Source organism: Silurus aristotelis (genome assembly GCF_946808225.1).
Source record: "Silurus aristotelis genome assembly, chromosome: 22".
Lineage (NCBI taxonomy): Eukaryota > Metazoa > Chordata > Actinopteri > Siluriformes > Siluridae > Silurus > Silurus aristotelis.
The window spans coordinates 14,732,036-14,743,134 of NC_139595.1; the positions used below are offsets into that span (position 1 = coordinate 14,732,036).

The 11,099-nt window shown below is 35.9% G+C and overlaps 1 protein-coding gene across 1 annotated transcript; it reads right to left on the minus strand.

Moving 5' to 3' along the window:
* Nucleotides 1-1,743: 1,743 nt before the first annotated feature.
* On the minus strand, nt 1,744-5,884 carry LOC310717864 (putative coiled-coil domain-containing protein 195). Its single transcript, XM_083526240.1, has 3 exons — nt 5,358-5,884; nt 2,915-3,134; nt 1,744-2,561 (listed from the first exon to the last, which is right to left on the minus strand). Exons 1-3 carry the CDS (start codon nt 5,569-5,571, stop codon nt 2,432-2,434), a joined length of 564 nt encoding a protein of 187 aa, XP_083382366.1. The 5' UTR covers nt 5,572-5,884; the 3' UTR covers nt 1,744-2,431.
* Nucleotides 5,885-11,099: the final 5,215 nt, after the last annotated feature.

Here is an 11,099-nt window from a genome sequence, read left to right on the forward strand (position 1 = left end):
GATAAAAATCAAATCTCAATCTAATCTCTAATCGCAAGCAGAACATTTGAGAGCAATAAACGATAAAAAAAAACTCCTGATCCTAACTTATTTGCATACTTTCCTAGAAGTAGTTGAAAAGGTTTTGGGCTCATAATAATTTTTATAGATATCGGTGTTTAACTAACTAATATTATTTTATTAACACAGTGCATCTGGAAAGAAAAATGGAAAAATGGATTAAATTCATTATTTTCCTGAAAATTCTACAAACAATACCCCATAATGACAACATGAAAGAAGTGTGATTGAAATCTTTGCAAAATTTATTAAAAATGAAAAAAAGAAAAGAGAGATGTTCAACCGGGTTCAAGTCTGGGCTCTGGCTGGGCCACTCAAGGACATTCCTGTAGCCACTCCTTTTTTAAAAATCCTGGCTGTGTGATTACTGTCTCTAGAGCAGGTTTCATCAAGGATGTCTCTGTACATTGCTGCATTCATCTTTCCAGAGATCCAGACTAGTGTGTGTGTATGTATGTATATATATATATATATATATATATATATATATATATATATATATATATATATATATATAAAAAGACAATTCGTACTGCTAAAAAACATCCTCACAGCATTATGCGGCCACCACCATGCTTCACTGTAGGGATGGTATTGGCCAGGTAATGAGCAGCACCTGGTTTCCTCCAGATATGACCTTTACTATTAATTCCGGAGTTCAGTCTTTTTTCTTATGGTCCGAGAGTTTTTCAGGTGCCTTTTTGGCAAACTCGAGGCAGGCTGTTATGTGCCTTTTACTGAGGAGTGACTTTTGTCTGCAGCAATCCACCTGCACTCAGACCTGTATGGTAGAGTGTTCAGAGATGTTTGTTCTGGACAGTTCTCTCTCCACATAGCAATGCTGGAGCTCTTTTACAGTGAGCATAGCGTTCTTGGTCACCTCCCTGACTAAATCCCTTCTCCCACAATCGCTCAGTTTGTTGAAAAGTTTAGGTTTCTTTTCCGGGTTACTTGCTACAAAACAAGATCTTGCCCAATTCAATGTTAAGTGGCATTCCTGTCTTTAATTTTCCAGTCTACTGATCCTCCCCAAGCACAGGGAATCATAATTTCTACCTTAATGGACCACTAGGTGCTCTATGCTCTAAGTAGTTAAGTAATGATCATGCTGTGTAGCTTCTAGAAAGCTAAACAATTGCTGATCTGTCGAATAGATACATTTATAAATACATTTATAAGGTATTAATCACTCATTAAGGTATTTTGCTAGGACTTTATTAATATATATTTTATGAGGAATACACCATATATGCTGGGGCTCTGCCGCACCTGAACCTATTGGTTCGTCTATCCATTGCAATTTGGTCGATGTCAAACTCACTCAAATCCTTACGCTTGCCCATTTTTCCTGCTTCAACACATCAACTTTGAGGACAAAATGTTCATTTGCTGCCTAATAAACCCCACTTACTAACAGGTGCCATGATAAAGAGATAATCAGTGTTATTCAGCTGTCATAATGTTTTAATATCATAATGTTTTGCCAGATCAGTGTATATCAGCTGTTTAAAACTTCTTCAATTTTAAAAAGCAAAAGGAATTTTATAGCATGTAAAGAGGAATTTTTTTGTGTGTTTTAATATCTTGCTTTTGTTTAAATTTATCATAGCAACGGAAATTGTTAAATAATTAATAAATATGATCCATAGTAAAATATTTATTTATTTTCTAATTTTTGTCTGCAGTAGGGCATTGTTTTCCCTTACATTGTGTATTCAGGCTTAATAAAGAACATAAATATACAGTTACATTTTCAGTTTGTGCAACAGGCAACTCGGATTAGCAGGAAAAGAGTAGATACTTTAGAAAGATCACGATGTTGAAACAATTTCCCTGAAATGAATGAAATGAAACTGAAGAATGTACATAAACCACATTTGTACAGTAGATGGAATGAGAAGAATTCACCTGATTCATTACCTCAACTGTTTACATTTTTTTAAAATTGCGTCATGGCAATACACAGCCTCATACGCAGCCTCTGACGTCGAACAATTCGTGGTGATCATACACTCTCTCCTGAATTGACGATCACCGCAATACACTTGCTTTGATCAGTATCCTAATGTTTACGCTCAAATTACACCCGTACTGTCACGATCACAGCTTTCATTCCGTATGTAGATACACTTGTTCAAGTAAAATGTGTTGTACGCTGAAGCCATGTGACTTTGTTGAGATGTGACACTTGATTGGTCCATGTAGTGGAATGAATTCACAAAAGTGAATCTGAAACTGGACCCAGTTTGGAGGAGGTCAAGTGTGAAAATCAAAGTCTCAATGACATCAACAATGCAGCAGTGTAGGGTGATAACGCTCCTTTGGATTAAATGTGAAACCATATGGTTTGTCCTTTTCGGTTGTTCCTGCCTCACGAATCTGTTTCCGAGATCACCTGGAGATCGCATGAACTTGTGTCGCTCAGATGGTCCGCCATAAAGGGCCGATTGGTGTAGATGTCATCAACGGGCAGCAGGAATGTGACCGTCTTCTCTTTGGCTCTGGAAAAATGAACGAGACTGAACATTTGAGCCTAAACAAAATCGCTAGCTAATGGATTAACCGATATGATGGTTCCACAGGCAAGGGCATTAAACAAGAAATCCGACAGGGAAATGCATATACCAGATAAATAATGAGTGAAAAACCTACACATGATCAAAAAGCAAACATTCAGTTGAGTGAACATTAAGTGATTCAATAACACCAGACTGTCATGTGATCAAAAGTCTGGTGACAAATTTTTGCTCAGTCAGCCTGGAATGTTATTGCATCATTTAATATATCAGCCAGTCAGTAAGTACATGATTATAATCTATGATAGCATAGCGATGATAGCAGTCATCTCTCCCACCTGGCTTTGTTGACGCAGTGCTGAAGTGTGCGCCGGTTTGCTGGTTTGTCCTCTGGTTTGTCTTTGTCCTTTGTATCCATATGACTGAATCCTCGCACTCCTCCTCGCAGTCTGGCCCAGTCACTGTCACTCCGAGGTTTATGCGTGCTCACACTTTTACAGGGCACATGAATTGCATTGGAGGATATAGAATACCTTCGGACGGTCATGGTCATGTTTTCTGTTGGAAAACGGCAGCATTTTGCATGACATTTTAAACCATATAAATAGCATTCGTTCAAAGGTCAGATTATTCTAAATAGTTATCTCTAATTGGAATGAACTATTTATAGTTAAAATAATCTGGTGTCAGTTTCAGCATGCAGTACATTAGTGCAGTACAGTAGTGTTTTTGGTTTGAGAAAATCAGAGACTTGTGTAAATATATACAGTTAAAATCATGCTGGATCCATCATCCTTATTGGAATGAAATCAGCCGATAATATAGTCAATTTTTCTTCTTCGATTGCATGAGGATGTAGTTTCAAGCTCATGCAGTCGTAAGTTGTACCTGCCTATTTTATTATATTTTTATGCCTGCCTTAACCTGTTAACCAGTTATGTTAGTCATTCCAGGTTTAAGGAAATGTACATTTAGTAGTTTTTGTAGTAAAAATAGATTACTTGATTTTATTTTGTGTCCTGGTACATCTGAGACAAATAACTGGTATGAATTTCTAATGGAACATATACACCCACAGCTCAGAAAGATAAGGTGCTCAGTTATATATGAAAGCTGCTCTAGATAAGGGAATCAGCCAAATGCCATAAATGTAAATGTACTACTGCATCTGCCAATCATATGGCTTTACATCATGGAAGGAAATAGTCTCTCACATAAGCAATCTTTACAACTGTGATGAGCAGTAAAATATCTCAGCATGCACAAAACTTCAAAAATAGATGACAACATTGGGTAAACAAGCAGGTGATCAAGTGTTTTTATTAAAGTGGACAGACCGAATCTGGCAACTTTAATAAGAGAGACATCATGTAATGCTTTATTTAAGTGATGACCCATCCTGATCACTGTACCAGGTCCAAGAATACAGTATTTCTTTGGACACTGGACTTCTTTGAGTGTTTAAAAAATGCTCTGGCATGGAGAAGCTGGTGTTGGATCTATGATGGTTTCAAATGTTGCGCTATTTTATGAGTTGCTCAATAGCTCCTGGTTCCATAACATCAACTGAATGTATAAATCTGTAGAAAGCACCTTACTGACAATCTTAAAATCCGGTGCTCATGTTAGTTCTCACTCTCCGGTGTTCTGTATTGTTTTAAAGACTATAATCACACTTTTGATATCACCCAAATGAGGATGGGTTCCCCTTTTGAGTCTGGTTCCTCTCAAGGTGTCTTCCTCATAACATCTAAGGGAGTTTTTCCTTGCCACAGTCGCCCCCAGGCTGCTCATCAGGGATAAATACACTTCGTTCACTTCAATTCTTAAATTCATTAAAGCTGCTTTGGGACAATGTCCATTGGGAAAAACACTATAGAAATAAATTTGACTTGACTTGACTATTTTAGCCCAGAACATGGTTGCTTTGACAATATGAAATAAAATTTATGGAAAAAGTGATAAGAAATGAAGAGGGTATACACACTTTGACAAAAAATAGATAAAACGGGTCAAATGTGGCCAAATATTAATGTTTTAACAAATCATTGTTGAAAAAAATTATCATGATATAAACTATTGGACTCCTGAGACTTCCTGTGCCAAAAAAAAAAAAATAAATAAATAAAAAAGCTATAAATAGATTTACTTATAAACTCTAAGCTATGAAAAATTTACTTATAAACTCTTTTTCTTTGCAAAAGTCAAATGCACAATCTAACGCATGTCTGAGTGTGAAAAAGAAATTTAAAGAATCTTTTAGGGTTTTTTTCTTCCCTCCAAAAATTAGCAGGAAAGCAGGAAGAGATCGATAGGATTTGTTCAATTCTTGCTGAGTTCTTGGTCAATAATGCTAAGCACATTAAAAGATTGTATAGTAAAAAAGAAATTAATGCTTATTATTATTATTATAAGGAGGCTAATAATTAGATAAGATTAGATTTTATTTTATTCCAATTGTGCAGTGTACAAGTACAGGGCCAATGAAATGCCGTTAGCATCTAACAAGAAGTGCAAATAGCAATACATCTAAATAAATCTAATATAAATATATAGATATACAAATATACAATAAAGGTATTAGTGCAAATTGTGTGTGTGTGAAGATAAACACAATAGTGTACTATTTAAAAGTGATCAAAACATGCAACAACGGCAACATGAGGTAGAATGTTGAAAATTGTGTGACAGTAAAATAATTCAGAAAATAGAATTAAAAGAATTAAAAATATTAATTCTGCACACATAACATTTATTTACAAAGAAACTACAGTCATTCACCTTTGTACTGTCCCTCCAGCGCTAGGGCTGATACGTTTCGTCTCAGGTTTGTATGGTTCTCCAGGGATCCGTCTCTTCGGCCAGACTCTGTAGGTGATGTCCCAGTGAGCGGGAGGCTGAGTTGTCCACGTAGTACCTTGTTCTCGGTCTCTAGCTTCCTGATTTCATCCTGCATTTGTTGGACTACACGAGCGAGGCCACGGCCGCTCTCCATTACGCTCTGGCTCTCTGCTCTCAAAGTCCTGCTCTTCCTCTTAGTCGTCTTCTTTATCTATTTCTTATTTGCTTTCTTTTTTAGCTCACCGCTGAGTCCATTTCACTCATGCCTTCTTGTGGTCATACACATTTTGTCCGTTTAAATCTCGGCCCGATCTTGTACCCCAAGAGATTATGTCGCCTTTCACCGCTTGTACTGCTCACAGGCTTCGGGTGATCAGCCTTCTGGGACTTGGCTTCATCTTTTATTCATTGCTGGATAAAGTTACAGAGCTTTTTTTTGTTTTTGTTTTGAGAAACATCACAGGGGATGTGAAATTGTCGCCTAAAGCTTGTGGGGATTAACAGGAAGATGCGCGGAGTTTAATTTCGCTGCTTTCCTGCGCATCAGAAACGGAAGACGCATGAAATTTTGATCAGGCGCAGATAAAATGTGGAGATAAACTGAGTGCAGTAACTGATGCGCAGTTCTCATGGCCCTGAAATATTCATCGGGGTTGTCAGTGTAAAGCAAGCAGACATAAATATAAGGCATAAAAAAAAAGCAAAAAATAAACATTATCTATTTTTTCCTAGTGGATATTTTCTACTGGAAGAAAATGTGTGGTGTCAGTGGGCCTAAGGTCTATATTGTGGATTTATTCTTTTACTAGTCTGTGCAGTAATGCATCAGGCTACTAGCTGACCTTCTGTCATTTGAGTGTGAAGTGTAAGCCCTGTTTTCCTCAGCAGCTGATTTCAATACATATCTGCAGATACACAGTAACTAAGATGCTAACCTACAAGATTAGTTCATGTATTTAAAAACTTTTCTCCCAAGTTAACTTGTGCTAACACTATTATGCATGTAATTACACACTGAATATGGTCCTTGTGCCATAATGATCTTTGTGCTGTATTATTTCCTTGTAAAAACATGGCCACGTATGAAAGAACTTGGAAGCCATTTAACTAAAAAGTGTTAACATCCTGTATGTAAGGGATATTTCATCCATACATCCATCCATCCATCAGGCCTCCTAAACCTGACTGGGCACATCGCCACAACCACACTCCAAAATCTAATAGAAAGTTCAGCTAGAAAGTACCCTAAGGATTGAACAAATTAAATCATTGATCAAAAACAGGAATTATAGGAATGCCATGAGTTCCATGATTCCAAGATTTGACAGGGATCCCTGCTTCTAGGTTCCACTAAGATCTAGGAGAACTCTGTACACCATAAACCACACAACCCATGCTCAAATATAATCTGCACAGTCTTTTTCAAGTCAAAGTAATTTATTGGATGAGAAGAAGAAACCTTCAATCTGAAGAGACACATTGTCTTTGTTGAACTTCAATGGTTTTGTGGTTAACTGGAGTAATTTCTTGTAATGAGCTGCGGTGAAATACAAATGACCTCAACACTGTGTTCGCTGTGGTTTTCTTTGTTTGTGTTTTATAAAACACATGCAATATTTTAAATGGTTTGTTGCACAATACATGATCCAAGGCCAGAAGCCAGACCGTAATAGTTCAATTTGTCCTCTTTAAACTTAACATGTTACAAGTATACATATAGTTGAAACAGTATGTATTTATTTGGTTAGTAATATTCTATTAAAATATGAAAATGTTGCAAAAGATCATTATATAGTCATTTATTTGCTTTTGGAACAAAGTCACCTTCTAGAAATGGGGATAATTTAATGCTCTTTTGTTTATTGTGATTGTATATCCAGGATAATGGTACAGTAAGACAATAAGACAGATAAAAAATAGTTCAGGTGGTGATCACTTGTAATATCAGTCAAATGGCCTCTGAAATATGTGCCCATTTTTGATAATAAAAAGTATAAGGCTTGAGAAATAGCGACATAGAGGTCTGGTTTGTGAGACTGGGTGGTCTCGGGGCATGTTACAGCACTTTTGAGTTGAGGTGCAAAGTGTGACAGTAGGCAATGTTGATACGAACTACTGCCAGAGTAAACACATTTCTATATTGTGAAGTCTTTCCAATTGTTACGCAGTAGTTAAGCACCAAGCCAACTAGTACCCCGCAATCCAGATGCAGGTCCAGCAAAATATTTTCGCTCCAGAAAGCTCTGGTAAAGCTATAACCGACCTTTTCAGCATATAAAAAAAACCTGGCTTTAGATCAGTGACTCCAGTGAAAAAAAACTAAACTTTTGCTTTTGATCATTTGTTGTGACTAATCACTAACAGATTTGTTGGCATTCGAAACATACCCACGGCACAAAATGCCAAGATATCGATTACGTCTGTCATGTTTTTAACACTAATATAAAATGAATAGCGAGGACGATTGCAAATGTTACAGAAATGTGCTATCAAAGAACACATCATTTTCACCATTTATTTGTTCCAATACATTTTTTTTATATAAACTGACACGAGGAGAATGAAACAAAGGCTAAATGTGCTACTGTGCAGTGAGAAGAAAGTGAATTAAAAAGAAATAGGACATTTAATACACAAACATCAAATTATTCTAAAAAAGCAAACAAGGAAAAAATAAGGAAACTACCTTTACTAGCAAACCCCTTAGTCCTGGAGGAACGTTTCATTTCACTGTGTACCAGAGACATATGGTTGGAATGAAAATGTAGATTACTTGTCCTCTAGCGATTTCTTGTGTTTTCTCTTTTAAATGACATACGCAAAACCTGAAAAACGAAAAAGCCGATTGTTCATGCAATTTGATTGAAAAAATATAGTGTTAATCAAATTATAAACAGTACCCACATATGCATGATACATTGTGATACCTGTTGTTTGCCTATTAGAATTGCCATTTAATTTATCTTATAAGATTTTTTTGGTACCTCTTGAGCTTAATGGGCTCCAAGGGCATCAGAGATGGCCCAATATGCTGATTAGTGTTTAAGAGGTGAATGATGAATGAAATAAAGTAGGGAGATAATCACCATTGTTTTGAATCAGTCTGAAAGATGCTCTGGCAATGAGAAGAGACACCTGATTCCCCAGTGTTTTCCCTACTGTTTATGAATCATGCATGGCTCTGTCTGTGGGAGACAGAAACTCTATCAGCCTAATGCTAGCTTGCTGTCTATGCAAAATGTCTATATCTGTCTTTACGTATGTGAGTGTGTATAGTTGGATTGGCTTGAATAGAAATCATATAGAGGTTATGGTATGTAAGTAAGCATTGTATATAAGGATTATGAAGTCGTTGTGCATCTTTAAAGTGTGGTAAAGCAGAGTAAACTACAAAGTTCAGATCAATAGGTTTGTATGTGATGTGATGTGATGTATATCTACAATATCTTTCACAGAATGCCTTTCAGGTGCAACCTATTGTATAAGCACTTTAGCATCAGTTTATCAGGATTAACCTACTTAGATATACACTGCTGTGTTAGTGATCACAGAGGCACTTAACCTGCTCCAGTGGGCCGTCCTGTCGCATACACCACGCCATGAATTAGTGAAAAGGCATTGTGCTCCACGGCTAGTTCGTAGCCGGTAATTATACCACTGAAATGGAAAAAGAGTTTAGAGATGCTACTCTATAAGATTTCAGCCGGAGGGCAAAGGTATTGATTGCACAAATCTGCTACAGCTACTCGGCTCTGTTTTTGAGAGCTCTGCATGTTTGCCAGATGCACAAGAGCGTAATCTGTAATCTGAAACATTGCGTTATGTTGCAAGCGAGTGACTGACAGAGTAATTTCACTGAAGTAAAGAAGTGAAGTACGGAAGCAGTGTCGTCTCTAAGCACATCATGGCTCTATTGGAAGCAGACTAAGAGGTAAATGTTAATGTTAGAAAGAGAGAGAGAGAGAGAGAGAGAGAGAGATTGACACCCTGGTGAAAGAAAGATTGCACTACGGGTCATCTTAAAAATGAAAATTTTTGGCAAATTGCTGAGGTACAGAAGAAATACAATGTTAAAAGAAGTAAAGATATGGGACAATGTTCCATTTCAGGGTGGTAAGTAATTTATTTATTTTTTCTTGAACAGCATTCATTCTTGTGTTTTATTCTGTGCATATGACAGACCAAATAGTGATAGATAGAGAGGGAGAGATAAAATGAAAAAGAAAAAAGAGAGGCCTATTTCTATGTTCTATTCATATATAACTTTGTTTAAATTTAAATCACAATTTCAGAACACTACATACCATGTCTGCCTTTTTTTTTTTTTTAAGTTTTTTTTTTAAACAATGATTTAAGCAATAAATACATTTAAAACAAATTCTAATTTTCCATTAGCTTTCCTGGTATTATAATTAGATGGAAATATAACCTGATACAACATCAATGACAATGATGATGTAATACAATTATACAGAGAAATTGTTGTGTTTTACAAATAATATTAAATGATGGCAATAGATAGTTGTCCAGGGTTTGAGCATGATCTTTTGATGTTCCTCCTATATTTACATATGCTTTCTCTCTCCAGGGTCTTCAGCATCCTTGATCCCACGTTTATCTTCTTTTATTAAGTATTATAGCTTTAATGAATGATACAAAAGTTTCAAATAAAAATATTTTTTATATTCATGATTTTGAAACCAAAACTAATTTCCAATTCATTTCTGATATTCCTTATTAATCTGCTGTTTATAACATACAAAAAACATCGGAATTACATTTCCAGTATATACTAATGCTGAGGTCTATATTGATGCTGAGATATACATTTAAAATGCTATATGTAAAAGTTGAAAGACCTTACATCCTTTTCTCCCAAATCCTAGTTTAAGCACAATTTAACCTCCTGGGCCTCAAGGAATCACCAGTGATTCATTAAAAATACCTTTAAGCATAACAGGTTATTGTATTAGCTGTGTTAATATAGTGGTAATATTCCTATTGTACACACTGTGGCTTCATCACAGCCTCCGCGGTGTCCGAGGGTCTCGATCAAAGCCCAGATGACCTCTTTGAAGGATTCAGCTTTGAAGTCACTATTTAAATGGAACGATGCCTCTCGAGGTGACTTGATTAATAGAAATTGGACTTGTCAAGTCAAAAGACCAGAAAAGCAAATGAATTTTAAGCAGCCATGTGAAATATAACAGATAATCAGATTGTATAATGGAAATGTTGTGGTGATTTAAAGCTTACAAACGATGTAGCTCTTTTTTCCCCACAACATGAAATATGCAGTGACTAAATATATATTTTGTATTTTTATCTTTGTCACATCTTACACACTTTATTTTTATCCTCACCATGTGGTCTATACTTTAGTCTTTTCTTTATCATTATGTTATTTATTATTTTTATTGTATTATGAATAAAATAAGAGAAGTAGGGTAGATTTTACATTTTACTGCAGTAAATCTACTATCGACTATCTAGTAATATACTATAATTTCACTGTCATATGCTATGTGACAAATAATAATCTTGAATGAAATAAAGAATGTTATTATAATGTTATAAACACCATTGAAGCAGCTGTGTATAAGTACATCTGGAGGTCTTTTGTCTTATTGAACACAGCTCCAATCAGATGCTTGATTTCCTTAAAACAATTCAACACATTTT